The sequence below is a fragment of the Vipera ursinii genome (assembly GCF_947247035.1).
Source record: "Vipera ursinii genome assembly, chromosome: 2".
In the NCBI taxonomy this organism is placed as follows: Eukaryota; Metazoa; Chordata; class Lepidosauria; order Squamata; family Viperidae; genus Vipera; species Vipera ursinii.
Window position 1 is genome coordinate 4,983,823 of NC_139513.1, and position 22,268 is coordinate 5,006,090.

The following is a 22,268-nucleotide window of genomic DNA, read 5'->3' on the forward strand; positions in this document are numbered from 1 at the left end:
TCAGCACCCTGGAAGGAGATTTCTATGGGCTTTATAGTGGAACTACCAGAAAGCAGTGGAATTAGTTATAACAAACGTTTTTTTCAAACAAGTACATTTCATACCCTGCACAAAAATCCCTACAGCAAAGACTTTAGCAAAACTATTTCTTCAGCACATTTATAGGTTGCACAGGGCACCCCAGCACATCATATCAGATAGGGTGTGTGTGCAATTCACCTCAGACTTCTTGAAAGAGTTTTTATCACTTTTAGGAACCACTCAAGGACTCTCATCTAGTCCAGGGCTTTTCAACCGGTAGTACATGTGCCACCTGTGGCACTTGGCTATGTGGCAGGTGGAACGCGATTGCCAGCCAAGTAGAGCTCCAGCTGATTGGCACTTCCAGAAGCAGCTGAGAGCTGGAGGTGAACTGAAGAAAAAGGGGGGGGGAGAGGAGAGGTGAGGCTATAAAAGGAGGTGGTTTGGGCAGGAAAGGGAAAAAAAAGACAGCAGGAAAGTTTTAATCCCTTTAAACAAATGTAATTAGTTTTATCCCCTTTAATTGAGTCTGTCTATGGCTTTGAAGGTAAACAGGCTTAATTTAAAGCTAAAGCTTTTCACAATTGCTGGAGCCTTTCAGTCCTTGATTGCAACATTGTGACACATGACACACCTGAGGCAGCTTAAAAAGGGGGGGGGGGAAACTGGAGTTTGTGTCTACAAATTTAGCAACTTTAAGACCTGTGGACTTCAACTCCCAGAATTCCTCAACCAGCCATGAAGGCTGAGGAATTCTGGGAGTTGAAGTCCACAAGTCTTAAAAGTGCCAAGTTAGAAGACCCCTGAACTAGCTGGTAGTGGTGTATATTAATAAACATGGATAAATTCATCATACATCTGTCAGTGCAAAGGGAAAGTGATTCAGCAAAGGAACAGCCATCGAAGAAATTAAAACTGGTACATTTTTTCTACAGTTTGTAATATTTTGTTAGATTATAAAATACAGTACAAAAATACAAAAGCAAATAGTAGGACACAGTGGAGAGGAAAAAGGGGGGAAAATGAGGGGGAGAAGGGTAAAGAAGAGACTTCCTCTGTTGCAGTAGAAGGAAGTATTAACATTGAACTTCAACTTTTTACTTTTCCATAATATTATAAATTAGCCATTTCTATAATAACAAATAAATCTAATCAGTAAAACCCCAAATCCCCACCCCTTGTTTTTTAGTCATCAAGTTTTTGACACCTTGCTAAGCACTGGTGGTACTCAAATATTGTCATGTCCTAATCGTGGTACAATCTGTGAAAAGCTTGAAAAGCTCTGCAAGAAGGCTTGATCTTCCCCAATGCTGTAGATATAATTTACTTGGACTTCAGTAAGGCATTTGATAAAGTAGATCACAACCTACTACTTGATAAGATAGAAAAATGTGGGTTAGATAGCATCACCACCAGATGGATTCGTAGCTGGCTGACAGGCTGTACTCAGCGTGTGGTCCTCAATGGAACTGCATCTACATGGAAGGAAGTATGTAGTGGGGTGCCCCAGGGCTCTGTTCTGGGCCCAGTGCTCTTCATCAACGATTTGGTTGAGGGGATAGATGGGGAACTCATCAAATTTGCAGATGACACCAAGCTGGCAGGAATAGCCAATACTCCAGAAGATAGGCTTAAGATACAGGAGGATCTGGACAGACTCGAACACTGGGCACTGTCTAACAAAATGAAATTAAATTGTGAAAAAAGTAAGGTTCTACATTTAGGCAGGAAAAATCAAATGCACAGGTATAGTATAGGTGGTACCTTGCTCAATAGTAGTAACTGTGAGAGAGATCTTGGAGTCCTAGTAGACAATCACTTAAATATGAGCCAGCAGTGTGCTGCAGCTGCCAATAAAGCCAACACAGTGCTAGGCTGCATTAACAGAGGGATAGAATCAAGATCAAGTGAAGTACTAATACCACTTTACAATGCCTTGGTAAGGCCACACCTGGAATACTGCATCCAGTTTTGGTCACCACGATGTAAAAAAGATGTTGAGACTCTATAAAGAGTACAGAGAAGAGCAACAAAGATGATTGGGGGACTGGAGGCTAAAACATATAGGGAACGGTTGCTGGAATTGGGTACGTGTAGTATAATGAAGAGAAGGGTGAGGGGTGACATGATAGCAGTGTTCCAATATCTCAGGGGCTACCACAAAGAAGATGGAGTCAAGCTATTCTCCAAAGCACCTGAAGACAGGACAAGAAGCAATGGATGGAAACTAGTCAAGGAGAGAAGCAACCTAGAACTAAGGAGAAACTTCCTGACAGTTAGAACAACTAACCAGTGGAACAACCTGCCTCCAGAGGTGGTGAATGCTCCAACACTGGAGGTTTTTAAGAAGAGACTGGCCAGCCATTTGTCTGAAATGGTATAGGGTTTCCTGCCTTAGCAGGGGGTTGGACTAGATGACCTCCTACGTCCCTTCCAACTACTTCTTCTTCTTCTTCTTCTTCTTCTTCTTCTTCTTCTTCTTCTTCTTCTTCTTCTTATTATTATTATTATTATTATTATTATTATTATTATTATTATTATTATTATTATTATTATTATTATTATTATTATTATTATTATTATACAAGAGGTAGCAACTAAAATCATCCCAAAGAAAAAGAAATGGAAGAAAGCAAAATGGCTGTCTGGAGAAGCTTTACAAATAGCTGAGGAAAGAAGGGAAGCGAAACGCAAGGGAAAAAGAGAAAGATGCACCCAACTGAATGCAGAATTCCAGAGAATAGCTAGAAGAGATAAAGATGTCTTCTTAAATGAACAGTGCAAAGAAATAGAAGAAAACAATAGAATAGGGGGGACCAGAGATCTCTTCAAGAAAACTGGAAATATGAAGGGAATGTTTCATGCAAAAATGGGCATGATAATGGACCAAAATGGCAGGGACCTAACAGAGGCAGAAGAGATTAAGAAGAGGTGGCAAAATTACACAGAACTATACAAGAACGAGCTTAGTGTCCCTGATAACCACAATGGGCTGGTCACTGACCTCAAGCCAGACATCCTGGCTAGAATGTGAAGTGAAATGGGCCTTAGGAAATCAGAGCAACAACAAAGCTATTGGAGTTGACAGTATTCCAGCTGAGCTATTCAAAATCGTAAAAGATGATGCAGTAAAGTGCTACACTCAATTTGCCAGCAAATTTGGAAAACTAAGCAGTGGCCACAGGATTGGAAAAGTTCAGCTTACCTTCCAATTCCAAAGAAAAGCAATGCCAAAGAATGTTCAAACTATTGCACCATTTCACTCATTTCACATGCTAGTAAAGTTATGCTTAAAATCCTACAAGCTAGACTCCAGCAGTATGTGGATCAAGAACTTCCAGAAGTACAGGCAGGATTTCGAAGAGGCAGAGGAACTAGAGATCAAATTGCCAACATATGCTGGATCATGGAGAAAGCTAGGGATTTCCAGAAAAAGTCTACTTCTGCTTCATTGACTATGCTAAAGCCTTTGATTGTGTGGATCACAACAAATTGTGGCAAGTTCTTAAAGAGATGGGAGTATCAAATCCTCTTATTTGTCTCTTGAGAAACCTATATGTGGGTCAAGAAGCAACAGTGAGAACTGGACACGGAACCACTGATTGGTTTAAAATTGGGAAAGGAGTCCGGCAAGGCTGTATACTGTCGCCCTGCCTACTTAACTTATATGCAGAGAATATCATGAGAAAGGCAGGACTAGATGAATCAAAAGTTGGAATTAAGATTGCCCGGAGAAATATCAAGAACCTAAGTTATGCAGATGATACCACTCTAATGGCAGAAAGTGAAGAGGAACTAAAGAGGTTCTTGATGCAAGTGAAGAAGGAGAGTGTAAAAGTTGGCTTGAAACTAAACATTAAGAAAACCAAGATCATGGCATCCAGCCCTCTCAATTTCTGGCAAATAGTTGGGGAAGAAATGGAGGTAGTGACAAAGTTTATTTTCCTGGACTCCAAGATCGTCGCAGATGGGGACTACAGCAAAAAAATTAAAAGACGCTTGCTCCTAGGGAGGAAAGCTATGGCAAATCTAGACAGCACACTAAAAAGCAGAGACATCACCCTGCCAACAAAAGTGCGTATAGTCCCTATCAACCATCTCTCTCTCTCTATCATCTCTCTCTCTCTCTCTCTCTCTCTCTCTCTCTCTCTCTCTCTCTCTCTCTCTCTCTCTCTCTCTCTGTCATCTATCTGTCTGTCTGCCTGCCTGCCTGCCTATGTTTGTCTGTTTATCCATCCATCCATCCATCCATCCATCCATCCATCCATCTATCCATCCATCATCTATCTAATCTTAGTCATCAAGGTTGAGAAAGACACTTCTAAAGGATATCATGATTTTTCCACATTAAAAAGTTTTATCCAAGTTTGGACAGTGAATCATCCCAGGTGGAGGAACCGCAGCTGGAACTTTTGGTCAACATGTTTTCTCTGCCCTTGCATTGGAGACACAGAGAGCATCAATCCTGTTGCCAGGACTGGGGTTCTTTGCTCTATGATTATCAAAATCACAGTCATTTTCTCTTCTTAAAAACCACCCCGGGGATCTTCGCAAAGATTGTCTTGGAGTTGAGCATGAACAAGAGTGGGTGATGTTTTCCATCCAAGGCTGCACAGACTGACTCATGAATGTCTCCTGTCTACTGAGAGCTTTGACCAAGGTCCAGCTGAGGGGAAGAACACGTGAGGTTTCTCCATTCCTATCCTCTCTGGGAAAGGAATCAGAGGCTCGACTTTCAAGAGGACTTGGAAAGCTTCTCCTCGTGTTCCTAATCAGCTGTGAAGCAGAAAAAAATTCCTCTAATGGTCACCAAAATGTTGCTGGTATTTTTCCTGCTTCTGATGCTGCTCCTACATCGAACCTGTGCGGTGTGGAAGACCAAATGCTCTTTGACTCTGGAAGGGATTATAGCACAGCGAGTGGATGATTTCAAGCCAGCAGACTATGTCCTTGGTGGGATTGCTTCTGAAAATAAGGTTATGCGCCCATTTTACCATTTCAACGTGTCTCCCTCTACCAAAGAATACATCCAGTGAGTCCAAAGGAGGGGGTGGAATTGCCTCTAGTTAATTCTCTCCTGATTTAACCAACATCAGTTATCCAACTTCTACTAGGGACTCCCTGCATTAATGGCTGCTTCTTAAATCTCTGTCTTATCTGGGGAAGGCTTTGATGATCTATTTATCTAGATTTTTTTCAATATAGGTGTACTTCTTCCTTAACTCTGAATCAACTCTGAGTGGGAACACCATGTCCAGAATGCAGCACATAGCCAATTCTGAAAGCATGTTTAAATCTTCTCTGCTCTCTTGTAGCCTGTATTTGAGTTCTGTTTGTCAGTTTCTCAATGTTCTTATTTCCTGGAAGTGACCATTTTTTCTGGTATGAGGTCCAATGAGTTCATGCATTCTCCCACTCTTCAGTTTGCATCACAGTTCCTTTGTAATGAGGAGAACCTCTCTGCTGCTAAGATTGCTAAATAATTTCCATCACAACTTCAACCATATATCCACCTAATCTGACCAAACAAAGAGCAACATGGCTCATTATGGTAATGAGAGTAGTTTGCAATGTAAATTCTCTTCTCTTTTTAGCTTTAATCAATACAGCTAAGTAGTGATTAGACACTCACGAAGGAAGGAGTTAATAGAAGGGCTGAAGGCAGAGGGAGTTGGTTCCAACTGTATATTAATCTTGAAAATCTTCTCCTTGACAAAATTCTAGTATGTCACCATTAGTTAGCCATTTGTCTCTGCTTATCATTTCTCTTCTGTACAATACATCTTGTCCAAAGAACCCTAAATGTATTTTCTGTCACAGCCTAGGTTTCTATCGATTCCATATTTTTGGTATGGCATATCCAACAAAATGGATTTTAAAATTTGCATTGATCTTATCTTTGATGTACATAAATTGATCACATGAAGTGCTAATGATCACATAAAGTGTTAATATCACTTTATAACACCTTGGTAAGGCCTCACTTGGAATACTGCATCCAGTTTGGGTCACCATGATATAAAAAAAGATGTTGGGCCTCTCGGAAGAGTGCAGAGAAGAGCAACAAAGATGATCAGGAGCCTGGAGGCTAAAACATATAAGGAACGGTTGCTGGAATTGGGTATGTCTAGTTTAATGAAGAGAAGGACAAGGGGGACATGATAACAGTCTTCCAATATCTCAGGGGTTGCCACAAAGAAGAGGGAGTCAAGCTATTCTCCAAAGCACCTGAAAGCAGGACAAGAAGCAACTGATGGAAAGCAATCAAGGAAAGAAGCAACGCAGAATTAAGGAGAAATTTCCTGACACTTAGAACAATTAACCAGTGGAACAACCTGCCTCCAGAAGCTGTGAATGCTCCAACACTAGAAGTTCTTAAGAAGAGCCTGGACAGCCATTTATCTGAAATGGTATAAAGTTTCCTGCCTGAGCAGTGGGTTGGACTAGAAGACCTCCAAGTTCACTTCCAACTCTATTATTATTGTTATTGTATATCCATGCCACCTAAATCTTCAGTCACGTCCTTTTATTTCTCATGAACAACCACTCTTGCATTCAAATTAAACAAGCTGCAAAGGTATAATTTCAAATCAAGTAACCCCAGACAAAATATCAAAAGCCTTCTCTGCATCTAAAAAAAAATATCTATGCAGCTTGTCCCAAAGATGGCTTTTCATGAGGCAACTGGACTTCCTTGTTTTTCTTGGAAGATGTTTCGCTTCTCATCCAAGAAGCTTCTTCAGCAATGACTGGATGGTGGGGAATGGAAGGATTTCTACTCCTTGCAAACCACTGGTCATTTACATTCTTTTCGAGAGTTGTTGAGGCCAGTTGGACATTCGTCTGTGTCCTCAGGGTCGCCTGAGTGGTGCAAATGGGTGTGGAGCCTTCTTGGAACTGCTGAAAGGACTGTGTTGTAGACTGGAGATAGATGATGTCGTATCCCTCCCCCTCTGTTGAGAGAGGGCTGTTCAGTTTTGACAAAGATGGTCTCTTTGACCCCTGTTTCAAACCAAGAGAATCTCCACAGACATTTAGCCATGCAGCTTGTTTTTCCTTATTTTGTTTCAAATATCCTAAAATGTCCAACACCAATTCTAATATTGTGCTTTAACTGTCTTTTAGGTAACAACAGACACTGGTCTTCATGAATAAATCCTTGTTAAAATTATTTGCATTGGAAATGAAGTTTAGCAGGACTTGATGTCCATGTAGTCTACATTATATCCGTGTGAACATATCCTACACCTCCCAGCCAGGCAACATCCGTTGATTCCTGTCATTTATTTATAGGGAGCAGCTGCTTTATTTGGAGAGATTTCATGGGCTAAGACTAGCACTCAGCCTCCCATCTCCATTGCAGTGATGTCCCCCTTCCTTCAAAAATGTCTAATCTATCATAGATTTCACCAGAAACTCCCTGAAGCACAGAATATGTTATGACCCAGAAGCTAAATGGAGGATGATGGTGTGATCCTATTTCTTTTTGCAGGGTAGAAGCAAGAAAAATATGGCATCTCCTTTCTTTCTTGTTCACCATTCAAGAGATCAATCAGAGTCCGAGTATCTTATTGAACATCACTCTGGGCTACAGCCTCCATGATACCTATGACAGTGAAGAAATGGCTTCTGCAGCCTTGCTAGACCTTCTTTCTTTTGGACAAGCCAATATTCCAAATTATATGTGTGGAGGAGAGGAGAACCTGCTGGTTGTTCTTGATGAGACAGACTCTGACCTCTCCATTCAGATTTCGGCCCTCTTGGGCATCTACAAAATTCCACAGGTAAAGCTGGAAAAGCTGAAAACTATCAATTTCTCCCTTAAAATTCCACCTGAAAACTCAATGCAGAGCAAACAGTGTAATAGGGTGCAGTTCGAAAGTGACGAGGATCTGTGGTATTAATAATAATAATAATAATAATAATAATAATAATAATAATAATAATAATAATAATAATAATAATAATAATAATAATAATAAAGTTGGAAGGGACCTTGGAGGTCATCTAGTCCAACCCCCTGCTCAGGCAGGAAACCCTATACCATTTCAGGCAAATGGCTGTCCAGTCTCTTCTTAAAAACCTCCAGTGTTGGAGCATTCACCACCTCTGGAGGCAGGTTGTTCCACTGATAAATGGTTCTAACTGTCAGGAAGTTTATCCTTAGTTCTAGGTTGCTTCTCTCCTTGACTAGTCTCCATCCGTTGCTTCTTGTCCTGCCTTCAGGCACTTTGGAGAATAGCTTGACTCCCTCTTCTTTGTGGTAGCCACTGAGATATTGGAACACTGCTATCATGTCACCCCTCACCCTTCTCTTCATTAAACTACACATACCCAATTCCAGCAACCGTTCCCTATATGTTTTAGCCTCCAGCCCCCTAATCATCTTTGTTGCTCTTCTCTGTACCCTTTCTAGAGTCTCAACATCTTTTTTACATCGTGGTGACCAAAACTGGATGCAGTATTCCAGGTGTGGCCTTACCAAAGCATTGTAAAGTGGTATTAGTACTTCACTTGATCTTGATTCTATCCCTCTGTTAATGCAGCCTAGCACTGTGTTGGCTTTTTTGGCAGCTGCAGCACACTGCTGGCTCATATTGAAGTGATTGTCTACTAAGACTCTGAGATTCCTCTCACAGTTACTACTATTGAGCAAGGTACCACCTATACTATACCTGTGCATTTGATTTTTCCTGCCTAAATGTAGAACCTTACTTTTTTCACCATTGAATTTCATTTTGTTAGATAGTGCCCAGTGTTCGAGTCTGTCCAGATCCTTCTGTATCTTAAGCCTATCTTCTGGAGAAATGCATTGGTTTTTATCCTTGGAGTAACCTTTGATATACATAATGAAATCATGCAGCTAGCTGATCCTAATTTATTTTTCAAAGAACTAGCTAGTGAATGCAGGGGTCCCCAACGTGTGGGCTGGAGCTGATTATCGGGCTGTGGTCTATTCGCAAATGGGCCATATCAGTGGTAGGTCCTCACATGACACAAATGAAGCTGCCCCTCACACAAAACCATCTCCTCTTCCTCCCCTCCCCCACCCCCACACACCATGCCACCAACCCAGAAAGTTTGGGGAAGGCTGTCTTAAAGGACATAACCAATCCCTTCCTTTCATTCCAAATATCTCATTGTTTTGTTTTCCAAGTGTTGAGCAATAGGACTTTGTTCCCCCTTTTCTACTGGATGTTCCTTGAAGAGGGGATTAATGGCCCTTGGCAATATACCAATTAGGCCCTTCTGATTGGGATGTTTTGTTGAAAGCCAGTGTTTACAACTGTGAAGAGGAACTAAAGAACCTCTTGATGCGGGTGAAGAAGGGGATACAAAAGTGGTCTTGAAACTCAACATTAAGAAAAGCAAGATCATGGCATCCAGCCCTCTCAATTCCTGGCAAATAGATGGGGAAGAAATGGAGGTAGTGACAGATTTTATTTTCCTGGGCTCCAAGATCACTGCAGACGGGGACTGCAGCCAAGAAATTAAAAGACGCTTGCTCCTGGGGAGGAAAGCCATGACAAATCTAGACAGCACACTAAAAAGCAGAGACATCACCCTGTCAACAAAAGTGTGCATACAGTACTCAAGGCCATGGTTTCCCAGTTGCAATGTATGGCTGTGCAAGTTGAACCGTAAGAAAGGATGAGCACCAAAGAATTGAGGCTTTTGAACTATGGTGCTGGAGAAGACTCCTGCGAGTCCCTTGGACTGCAAGATGATCAGTCCTAGAGGAGATCAACCCTGACTGCTCTTTAGAAGGCCAGATCCTGAAGTTGAAACTCAAATACTTTGGCCACCTAATGAGAAGGAAGGGGACAACAGAGAATGAAGTGGCTGGATGGAGTCACTGAAGCAGTAGGCGTGAGCTTAAATGGACTCCAGAAAATGGTAGAAGACAGGAAGGCCTGGAGGAACATTGTCCATGGGGTTGCGATGGTCTGGACATCAACCAACAATAACAACAACAACAACAACAACAAGAACAACAACAACAACAACAACAAAGTGTTCACAACTATTTTTCAGCAAAAATCCTTCTCCAAGAGAGAGGTGTAGTTAAGAAATATAGAATATGAATAATAAATAAGTATATAAATAAATGAGGAGTCCTTGGAGCTCTCTGAGCATGGTTGTTTTCTTGCAGACATTTCATTACCCATACTAGGTAACATCATCAGGACCACTGTTCATCACCCCTCATTTCAACCCTGAGCTACACATATTCTTCAATCAATCAATCAATCAATCAATCAATCAATCAATCAATCAACAGATAAATAGACTGTCAAGAATGAAAGTTTGGCAGCTACGTGCCTCTTCGTTTCAACTTGTTCATTAGAGTGGGGGAGAAGGTGTTGCTTTAAAAGTGTTTACATTGATTCTGCTGAAGACCATGAGAGCCTGAGCCATTTCAGAGGACACTGAAGCAGGTGTGGAAGTATTTAATAAATAGTAAGGATTTTGGAAATGGAATGGTCCTGGTGATTTATTTGGATTCTTGAGTTGGATGTTGACATAAGCCCATAGTGAACAATGGGTTCAATTAATAATTGTGGTGTTCATTGAATGACTGCAGCAGTCACTTTATGACCAGGGCATTTGCTTGAGGATTGTTGTAAGAAAGATCATAAAATTGGATCCAGTCACATCATGACCCCCGCAGTTTACAGCCATAACGGGGAGGCTTCATTAAGGTGCTTTTTCAGGAGGCAAATGGACTTCCTTGTTTTTCTTTGAGGACATTTTGCTTCTCATCCAAGAAGCTTCTTCAGTTCTGAATAGATGGTGGAGAATGGAAGGATTTATATTCCTTGCAGACAGCTGTTCATTTGCCTTCTTTTTAGAGAATCGTTGAGGCCAAGTTTATCTGTGTCCTTAGGGTCACCTGGGTGATGCAAATGTGTGTGGAACCTTCTTGGCTGGAGGATGTCTTTTGTCCTGGGTCCCTTCCTTGTTGAAGACAGGCACAGGCTGTTGGCGATGAGTCCGTGTTGTCTGCATCTCAGACTGAAAGGCAGATGGGTCCTGTAGTCTGCAATGTGTTCTGGAAATCCATTCATACTACCACACCATTTGACGGCTGTTCATCCCAAAGTGCATAGCTAAATGTCTATGGAGGTTCTCAGTCATCCTTCAAAGAAAAACAATTAAGTCCAGCTGCCTCCTGAAAAAGCACCTTTGCGACACCATGACCTGGATGACTGAGGATCTCCATAGACAAGACGCTCCATTAAGGTTGTAAGTTGAAGATTGGCTGTATTTTGTCATTTGTATGAATTTATGTCCCCGGAGTGTTTTTTTTACAGGTTTAACTCGACTCATCAGCAATCCCTTCTTTTCATTCAATCCCTTCTTTTCATTCCAGATATCTTATGCTTTTGTTTCTCAAGTGTTGAGCAATAAAGCCCTGTTCCCGTTTTTCTACCGGATGGTGCCTGAAGAGGGAATCCAATATTTAGGGATGGTCAAACTCCTTCTTTATTTCAGATGGACGTCCATCGGCCTCATTGCTCCAGACACAGACAAAGGAGAGGTGTTTCTGAAAACATTGACGCCACTCTTGGAAACAAATGGCATTTGTGTCCTTTTCTCGCTAACTGTCTCAGGGCTAAATCGGTACGAAGTGGATATCCCTTCTGATACCTTTCTCAAATGGAGGCAAATCAATGTATATCTTTCCTTGATGGAGACACATTCTGACTTCTTTAGAATGTATCTTATAGAAGGAGTCTTTGAGGAGGAAATAAAACCCAAACAAGGGAAAATCTGGTTCATTACAGCAATGAGGAATATCGTCCTTGACTTGAGGTATTCTTCTCTCTCTTTTCAGTACACGTATGGCTTTTTTTCCTTCTCCATCCAGACCAAAAAGAAGATAAAATACGATGATATGGTTCTCTTCTTTGCTTCAATGCAGCGGTATGTTTATCAAGCATTTCGATGCTTGTATTCAAAACATGCCTTGTCTGTCAATGGCTGGATAAGATGCAGAGAGAGAGAGAAGCTGAGGACTTTGCCCCAGGAGCAGATTGAAAGGGTGCTTTCCCTCGGTGGCTACCGCCTCTACAACACCATCTGGGCTGTGGCCCGGGCCTTAAATGCTGCTTACTCTTACGGATCCATGTGGAAGAGGAGGAAAAGGAGGGAGTATTCAGGAATTCAGAGGCTGCAGCCTTGGCAGGTAATTTTGTTTTCGTTTCTGATTTTTCTGTCTAATGTAAAATGATATGGACATAGTATACTTGGATTTCAGTAAGGTATTCAACAAAGTAGACAACTTACTCTCTTGATAAACTAGAAAAATGTGGAATAGACAACATCACCACCAGATGGATTTGGAGCTGACTGACAAACCATACTCAATGACTAGTCCTTAATGGTACTACATCTACATGGAAGGAAGGAAATAGTGGGGTGCCACAAGGTTCTGTCTTAGGCCCAGTACTCTTCAATATCTTCATAAATGACTTAGATAAGGGAATATATGGGGAACTCATTAAATTTGCAGATGACACTAAACTAGTAGCAATAGCCAATGCCCCAGAAGACAAGCTCAGGATCCAAAAAAAACTTGACAGACTTGAACAATGGGCACTATGACAATGCGGGTGACAGTGAGGATGCTTACTGCAAGGAGGTTGAGAGTTTGGTGAACTGGTTTAAGAAAAACACTCTAGTTTTAAACATTGGAAAAACCAAAGAGATCATTGTTGCTTTAAGAAAATGCAGGCACAGCCACACTCCTCTATGTATTAATGATTCACCTGTGGAGGTGGTTGCCAGCATCAAATTCCTGGTTGTGCAGTTAACAAGTCGGCTGGCTTGGTCACTCCACAGTGAGACACTGGTAAAGTGGGCACAGCAGGGCCTCCATTTTCTGCATCTCGTGAGAAAAGTACATCTTCCTTCCCCTGTCCTTACCACTTTCTATAAAGGGACGATTGAGAGCATCCTGTCATATTGCATGACAGTCTGGTTTGGAAGCATCACTGCTTCAGACAGGAAGGCAGTGCAGAGAGTGGTGAGGATAGCACAAAGGATTATTGGCAGTTCACTCCCTTCCATCCAGGACATAGCATATAAGCGTTGCTTGAGCAGGGTCTGCAGGATTGTCTGGGACTCTACACACCCTGTTCATGACCTGTTTCCTTTATTACCTTCTGGGAGAAGGCTTTGTGCTATCCTAAGCAGAACTTGCAGATTCAGTTATAGTTTTGTTTCATACGGTATTAACCTTGTGAACTCTGAAGCTTCCTCTTTCTGCTATGTATTCAAAATGAACAGTCATTAATATTTATATGTTAGCAAGAGTGTAAGTTTATATATATGTTGCATGTTTAAATGCATGTTATGTATGTGTACACTTTAGACGGTAAGCAACAAAATTTCATTTTTAATGTCTGCCAGTGTGCCAACAGTAAAAAATGACAATAAAAGTTATCTTATCTTATCCTGCCGACTTATCAGTTTGAAAACATGCAAATGCGAGTAGATAAATAGGTAGCATTTCACTGGGAAGGTAGCAGTGTTCAGTGCACCTCATCATATATTCATGCTGGCCACATGAGCATGGAAGTGTCCTCAGACAATGCTAACTTCCTTGGCTAGGAAATGGAGATCTTATCTATCCCATAAAATGAAATTCAATGTGAAGAAAAGGAAGGTTTTACACTTATGCAGGAAAAACCAAAGGTACAGGTTCCGATTAGGTGAAATGTAGCTCAAAATCAGTAACTGTGAGAGAGACCTTGGAGTCCTAGTGGATGATCACTTAAATATGAGCCAGCAGTGTGCGGCAGAAGCCAAAATAGCTAATGCAATCCTTGGTTGTATAAACGGAGGCATAGAATCAAACTGACATGAAATATTAGTACTGCTTTATAAGACCTTAGGGACGCGGTGGCTCAGTGGGTTAGGATGCTGAGCTTGTCAATCAGAAAGTCGGCAGTTTGGAGGGTCGAATCCTGAGTGCCGCATAACAGAGTGAGCGCCTGTTACTCGTCCCAGCTTCTGCCATCCTAGCAGTTTGAAAGCACATAAAAATGCAAATAGAAAAATAGGGACCACTGTGGTGGGAAAGTAACAGTGTTCCGTGTGCCTTTGGTGTCTAGTCATGCCGGCCACATGACCACGGAGACGTCCTTGGACAAGCGCTGGCTCTTCGGCTTTGAAACGGAGATGAGCACCGGCCCCTAGAGTTGGAAACAACTAGCATGCATGTGCGGGGGAAACTTTACCTTTTTTTTTTTAATAAAACCTTAGCAAGACTATGCCTGAAATATGGCAACCAATTTTGGTCAACACATTACAAAAAAGATGTTGAGGTTTTGGAAAGAGTGCAGAGAAGAGCAACTAAGATGATTAAGCACTGAAGACTAAAACATACAAAGAACGGTTGCAGGAATTGGTTATGGCTAGTCTAGAAAACAGAAGGACTAGGGGTGACATGATAGCAATATACCAGAGAGGCTGCCACAAAGAAGTGTCAACTTATTTTCCAAAGCACCAGAGGGCAAGACAAGAAACAATGGATGGAAACTAATCAAGGAGAGAAGCGACCTAGAATTAAAGAGAAACTTCCTAACAGTGAGGACAATTAACCAGTGGAACAGCTTGCCTTCCGACATTGTGGGTGCTTTATCACAGGAGGCTTTTAAGAAGAGACTGAACAGACACTTGTCTGTAATAATAAAATGGTCTCCTACTTGAGTAGGGGGTTGGACTAGAAGGCCTCCAAGGTCCCTTCCAGCTCTATTCTGAATTGAAATTTAAGGTTGAGGGTACCCTTGTTGGGTGAGGAGTTATCTACACCAGATCCCTCTTTTGAGGCTCAAAGCTGTAAATGAGCAGAATTAAAGTAAAGGACTTTTATTTCCTTCCCCTCAAGTGTACTTTCTGAAATTTGTCATTCTAGCTACATCCTTTTCTACAAAATTCTCAATTTTACAACAGTTCCATAGACAGTGTATACCTAAATAAGGATGGAGCGCTGGTAGCTGACCTGGACATTGTCTACTGGGTGAAGTTTCCCAATAAATCTGTCAATCAAGTCATCTTTGGGAGCATAGAAAAACAGGGATCCTTGGAGTCCACGATGATTATCAAGGAGGATGCCATCCTGTGGCCAAAATGGCTTAATCAGGTGAGAACATCCACACATATCCCATTGTTGCTAGCAGCATTCTGGCAATAGATTGTAGGACACAGCACAGCATCTGAATATTTTTTCCAATTCCTTCTTTGATATTTATTTATTTATTTATTTATTTATTTATTTATTTATTTATTTATTTATTTATTTATTTATTTATTTATTTATTTATTTATTTATTTTATTGCATTTATATACCGCCTTTTCCCTGAGGACTCAGGGCGGTTTACAGGGAGTTAAAAATCAACCATACAAAAGTTAAAACCCAATTTAAAAAATATTAAATCAACCCTGTACTATTAAAAATCCCAATTAAAATGAATGTCTCCTCAGCCTGGGCCCGAGAGCTCAAAGAGCCAGGTCTTCAGGCCCCGGCGGAATGATCGGAGGTCGGGAGCAGTCCTCAGCTCCACCGGCAGCTGGTTCCAGAGGGCAGGCGCCCCCACTGAGAAGGCCCTATCCCTGGGTGTCACCCGCCGGCAATCTCTTACCGGCGGGACCCTGAGCAGACCCTCCCTGTGGGAGCGCACTGGGCGAAGGGCGTTTGATGCCGGCAGCAGGTGTTCCCTCAAATACCCCGGACCCAGGCCATGTAGGGCTTTATAGGCTTTATAGGTGATAAATATCTCATCAACTGTGGTATATTTCTTCACTGCTGGTTTCTTTAATCTATTCAACATGTTACAATCTTTATTCTTATTGCTAAGGCTGTTTATTGTATTATCTTCATTAGTTTAGTCACCTTTAATGTTTGTCCTGTTGTTACCGTGTTCCTTCCTTACTCTACTATGATCAGTGAGGCACATATAATCTTCTTTTCTTTTCTTTACTTCTTCCTTCCTTCCTTCCTTCCTTCCTTCCTTCCTTCCTTCCTTCCTTCCTTCCTTCCTTCCTTCCTTCCTTCCTTCCTTTCTTCTTGCTTTTTCAAATATTCACTGCACATTAGAAATAAGGTCTCATGTTCTGCTAGCATTAGTCATTCAGGACCTTTTGAGATTCCTGTTAGAAGTTTTGTCCAAGTTTTTGGTTGGTTGGTTTGTTTTGTGTTTACCGGTCAGTACTGACTCCTGGTGACTACCGGGAGAAGTTCCTGCAGTTTTCTTGTCCAGACTTTCAAAAGTGGCTTGCCATTCCCTTCTTCCTAGGGCTGAGAGAGAGCAACTGACCTAAGTTCACCCAACTCGATTTATGCCTAAGGAGGGATCGTGAATATCATGGTTGCCTGGTTTAAAGGCAGATGCTTTAACCACTACCCCACATTGTTTCTTGCTGTAAGATACTTACAGCTTAAAAATCAATGAAGAGAAAAAAAGGAAGAGGAGATAATAATAATAATAATAATAATAATAATAATAATAATAATAATAATAATAATAATAAGAAGAAGAAGAAGAAGAAGAAGAAGAAGAAGAAGAAGAAGAAGAAGAAGAAGAAGAAGAAGAAGAAGAAGAAGAAGAAGAAGAAGAAGAAGAAGAAGAAGAAGAAGTTGGAAGGGACCTTGGAGGTCATCTAGTCCAACCCCCTGCTCAGGCAGGAAACCTTATACCATTTTAGGCAAATGGCTGTCCAGTCTCTTCTTAAAAACCTCCAGTGTTAGAGCATTCACCACTTCTGGAGGCAGGTTGCTCCACTGATTAATTGTTCTAACTGTCAGGAAGTTTCTCCTTAGTTCTAGGTTGCTTCTCTCCTTGACTAGTTTCCATCCGTTGCTTCTTGTCCTGCTTTCAGGTGCTTTGGAGATTTATTGAGAAGCCAACTGCATTTATCCCAGTTGAAGAAAGTTAGCCTTGAATACCAATTTTTAGTTAAACAAAGTTTAGATTCCTTTAGTGCCTTGGTAAGGCCACACTTGGAATACTGCATCTAGTTTTGGTCACCACGATGTAAAAAAGATGTTGAGACTCTGTAAAGAGTGCAGAGAAGAGCAACAAAGATGATTAGAGGACTGGAAGCTAAAACATATAAAGAACGGTTGCTGGAATTGGGTATATCTAGTTTAATGAAAAGGAGGACTAGGGGTGACATGATAGTAGTCTTGCAGTATCTCAGGGGTTGCCACAAAGAAGAGGGAGTCAAGCTATTCTCCAAAGCATCTGAAGGCAGGACAAGAAGCAATGGATGGAAACTAATCAAAGAGAGAAACAACCTAGAACTAAGGAGAAATTTCCTGACAGTTAGAACAATTAACCAGTGGAACAACCTGCCTCCAGAGGTGGTGAATGCTCCAACACTGGAAGTTTTTAAGAAGAGACTGGACAGCCATTTGTCTGAAATGGTATAGGGTTTCCTGCCTTAGCAGGGGGTTGGACTAGATGACCTCCAAGGTCCCTTCCAACTCTTCTCTTCTCTTTTTTCTCCTATCCTATCCTATTGTCAAATTTCCAACGTATGGGCTTTTCTTTTTTCTTTTATTGAAAAGTTTTACAATTTTTAAATACAATGAAATCCCTCCTCCCCCTCCCCTCTCCCTCTGAGGCATTGTTTACCTTAAAAGTCCTTTATTAGCCTAATACACCAGCAAATGCTTGCTTGAAGGTTTAAGGTTTATTAAATTTTTATACCGCCCTTCTCCCGAAGGACTCAGGGCGGTGAACAGGGCATATCATAAAAATACAAAAATACAAAAGTTAAAAAAGAATTAAATTATTGCCCACAGTAAAAACAATAGAAAATGTATATAAATATTAAAACCCTAAGTAACTCCCCATCAGGCCAGGCCAGCTTGTTCAAATAAATGGGTCTTTAACCCGCGCCGGAAGGAGCGGAGATCCAGTGCCATCCGGAGCTCAACCGGCAGCTGATTTCACAAAGCCGGAGCGCCCACAGAGAAGGCCCTCCCCCTGGGGGCCACCAGCCGACATTCTCTGACTGGAGGCACCCTGAGGAGGCCCTCTCTGTGGGAACGCACGGGGCGGAGGGGAGTCGACGCCGGCAGCAGGTGGACCCCGAGGTATTCCGGACCCATGCCATGTAAGGACTTAAAAACCATCACTAAGACCTTGAAGGAAGCTGGAATCTGAAAATTCCACCCCTTGCGCAATATAATTAAACATAATTCTCCACCTTTCTAATTTTGTCATTAATGATATTCTCCAATTAATTTAAAGAATCAGCTTCCCTTCCGTTAGAAGAACCGCCAAAGTCTTATCTTCTTTAGAGAGACAAATGGCCTTCAAAGTGCATTCCTACTCTTCCCTCCCACCAATTTTAAACTAAAACAATACACAAGTCTTAAAGCAATACACAAGTTTAACATATGAAATAGCTACTTCTTCATCTCATGTCAAGCAATAACATTCGATGTTAGCAGCGTTGACACCTATCCTATCCTATCTTATCCTATCCTATCCTATCCTATCCTATCCTATCCTATCCTATCCTATCCTATCCTATCCTATCCTATCCTGTTCCTTAAATGCAGAACTCCTAAGACCTGTTCATTAATATCTCTTTTTATCTGTGTAGTCCATGCCCTCTTCCAGGTGTGTTGAAAGTTGTTATCCCGGATGGGTCAAGCTTGTTCCAGAAGGAGATCCAGCCTGCTGCTACAAGTGTGTTCTTTGTGCAGAGGGGACCATCTCTACTCAGGAAGGTGGGAATTCTAGAGGGCTGGGGTTTTAGTCACTCCTATTATTCATCTCATTTTTATGCCTCATTGATGGCCACATGAAAGTGTGGCCCAAGATGGCCCCAAGCATAACATCATGAGAACATGGAGTGTGGAGATGAAGTCACTGTGGGAAATCTTGTGCAAAGTTGTTGATGACGATTCTCCATCATCCAGTTAGAGTTGTCTGCAAGTTGAATCATGGCAACCTGACTTCTTTTCTTGTTGATTTGAAACATTTCATTGCTTATCTTCAGGGTGAGCAAGTTTGTTAGGGGGCCTCTAGGACATATATAATGTCCTCTAGGGTAGTTTCATTTATCACCTAATTTGAATGGGTGTCAACATCCAGCTCGAGGATTCAAATAAAAGTCCAGGTTCATTTAGTTTCTGAAACTCTTACTGTTTATTGAATACACTGCATAGGAATGTCAAGGCAAAACTAATTCTGAGGTTCCCAGATACCAGTTTGTTCTTGACAATAGGCTCATTAGGACCCACCTTTGTCCAGATCTGAATAAACGTGTGACTCAGAGAGAATTGGATTCTGCCTCTTTGTTTGTGCCAGACCAGGCCTAGTACTCCTGCTTAACAAGTAATCAAAGAGTATTTGGGATGTAAATGTTCCAATTCCTAAACATCCTAGGGGTCATTAAGAGTGGTCTCCTTGGTGAACCTATAAAGTGGTCTTAATCTTCCTGGGGACAGCATCAAAAATGGGGGACAGGTTGTGCCCGAGCCCTCCACTTCTACTGAGGGAAGGACTTTCCACCAGCATAAATGGATCACATCACTTGTGCAAAGTTAGGAAAGAAAAAATATAATTTCGTTCTCTATTCAAGGTACGTGGCATTTGTGATTGACTGATGATTTGTGCCTTAAGTGAGAACTCTTAACTAATTTATACAAAAATCCATTTATCTGGCTGTCTATAGTGGTCTACAGAATGTTCTCCAGCAACAAATGAGTCAATACTCTTCCTATCCTGCTTCTTTTAAGTCCAACTTTTACAAGGACATATGTTCAAATTTTCAACTAGTAAGATTGTTGGCTGAGCAGGTACAAAGATAGACAGGGAAATGATTGAAGCCTGGGAAGTGGAACCTTTGTCAATCAACATGAGGTTGATTTACCACCATCTTATCATGAGGAACAGATTTTCAGAAAACAATGCAAACTAAAGGAACCACTTGCGTTTCAGTTTCAGATGTAGACAACACAGACTCATATGCAACAGCCTGTGCCTGTCTTCAACAGTGAAGGGACACAGGCAGAAAACATCATGCAGCCAACAAGGCTCCACATATATTTGTCCTACTCAGTGACCCTGAGGACACACATAAACCTCCAAGTGGCTTCAATAGTTCTCTAAAAGAATGCAAATAATCAGCTGTCTGCAAGGAATACAAATCTTTCCATTCCCCACCATCCAGTCAGAGCTGAAGAAGCTTCTTGGATGAGAAGCGAGATGTCTTTAAAGAAAAACAAGAAAGTCCAGTTATGCACCTTTGTGGTCCTTGATTTTTATGTATATTCAGCATATAGATAGACGAAATAAGAAAAAAAAATATTCAGTGTTGTTAAACTCCATTCCTCACCTGAAATCAGTTTGTTTCACTGCATTTGTCTGTCTTTACTTCATCTTCCTGACCTATATATATGTTTCTCATGAGGACAATGAGAGATTCTAGGATTCCCATTTTTCTGAGCATATTGTGACCACGATTTTCTCAATTATCCAGTGTGCATCAGCTATAATGTGTCACGTTCCCTCTTTTTTTCTAAAGCTAGCTTAGTCATCGGGCATCTCTTTTTCCACGTAGGGCTCTACTCTGCATTGGATGATCCTAAGCATTGTTTTACTTGCATGTGAAATTCAGATTATTGTACAATAGTTTGTATACTCTGTTCAGCCTCTCTCTCTCTCTTTCCTCTCTCTCTCTCTCCCTCCCTCATGATCACACTCCCTCTCAATTTGCAATTTCCTAAAAAAGTATAACATGCTGGGAGTAAATATAGATTCTAGTCAAAAAGTATTTAGTGATTGAAGAATGAACGAATGGAAAATGGTGGAATAATTTAAATATTTACTCTTGTTCTTTGCAGATGCAGATCAGTGCATCAAATGCCCCAATGATCATCACCCAAATGAAGATCAAGATCAATGTATCCCTAAGATTACTGTGTTCCTCCGTTACAGAGAAACTTTGGGCATTATCATGGTTTCCTTGGCTTTATCCTTATCCTTAATCACTGGCTTCATCTTAGGAATCTTTATTAAATATTTGGAGACTCCAATAGTCAAAGCCAATAACCGGGATGTTTCTTACATCATCCTCACTTCCCTCCTGCTTTCCTTCTTGTCCACTCTTCTATTCATTGGACGGCCAAGCAAATACAATTGCCTCCTCCAACAAACATCCTTCAGCATCATCTTCTCAGTGGCTGTCTCTTCCATCCTGGCCAAAACGATCACAGTAGTGCTGGCTTTCCTGGCCACAAAGCCAGGGAACAAGATGAACAGATGGCTTGGGAAGAGTTTTGCCAACTCCATTATCCTTTCTTGTTCTACTGTTCAGATAGCCATTTGCTCCATCTGGCTCAGTGTCTCTCCTCCTTTTCCTGACTCCGACATGCACTCCCAACCCAGAGAGATCACCCTGCAATGCAATGAAGGCTCTGTTGCCATGTTTTATGTTGCTCTGGGCTACATGGGCTTCTTGGCCGCCATCTGCTTCACGGTGGCTTTCTTGGCCAGGAATCTCCCCGGGGCCTTCAATGAAGCCAAGCTGATCACCTTCAGCATGCTGGTCTTCTGCAGCGTCTGGGTATCCTTTGTGCCTGCCTATCAGAGCACCAAGGGGAAGTCCATGGTGGTCGTGCAAGTCTTCTCCATCTTAGCTTCCAGCACTGGTCTTCTGGTCTGCATCTTCTTCCCCAAGTGCTACATTATCATCCTAAGGCCTGATCTGAATACAAAAGATCACCTGACCACAAAAAGGAAAGATGGCATCTGAATCTGAAATATTTATGGGCTGGTTCATTTATTCTGAAGAAGCAATGCTCCTTCCGACTGGTATATTAGATGCTGCTAAAATAAGCAATTTCGTTTTTTCCCATCATAGGGCTTTAGAGAAGAAGTCCTCACTTCATGCTGCACTGGCCAACAAACATTTATACATTAAATCATGGCAACTGGACCAAACACTTTTAATCTGAGATGTGTCATTGCTCAGTTTGGTCCAGTTGCCCTGATCTAATCTTTAAACACCTTTGGTCTGGTTGATTGTGTTGTCATTGACAGATTGCAAGCCATTTTTTGGAAGAGAAACCTTGACACTGGTGTGGCAAAAGTTGGTACATTCTAACAAATCTCTGACTCTCTGCTCAACTAATTTTGCTCAGATTGATGAAGTTGCTTGGATGAGCAACAAAATGTCTCAGATTAAGACTGGTCCACTTGCCATGATTCAAACTTTT

The 22,268-nt window shown here is 41.5% G+C and overlaps 1 protein-coding gene across 1 annotated transcript; it reads left to right on the forward strand.

Moving 5' to 3' along the window:
- Positions 1–4,823: 4,823 nt before the first annotated feature.
- On the forward strand, positions 4,824–21,805 carry LOC310634716 (vomeronasal type-2 receptor 26-like; the record flags this gene model as incomplete). Its single annotated transcript, XM_083353250.1, has 7 exons — positions 4,824–5,053; positions 7,514–7,805; positions 11,396–12,211; positions 14,945–15,172; positions 20,895–20,954; positions 21,368–21,529; positions 21,641–21,805. 7 exons carry the CDS (start codon positions 4,824–4,826, stop codon positions 21,803–21,805), a joined length of 1,953 nt encoding a protein of 650 aa, XP_083209376.1.
- Positions 21,806–22,268: the final 463 nt, after the last annotated feature.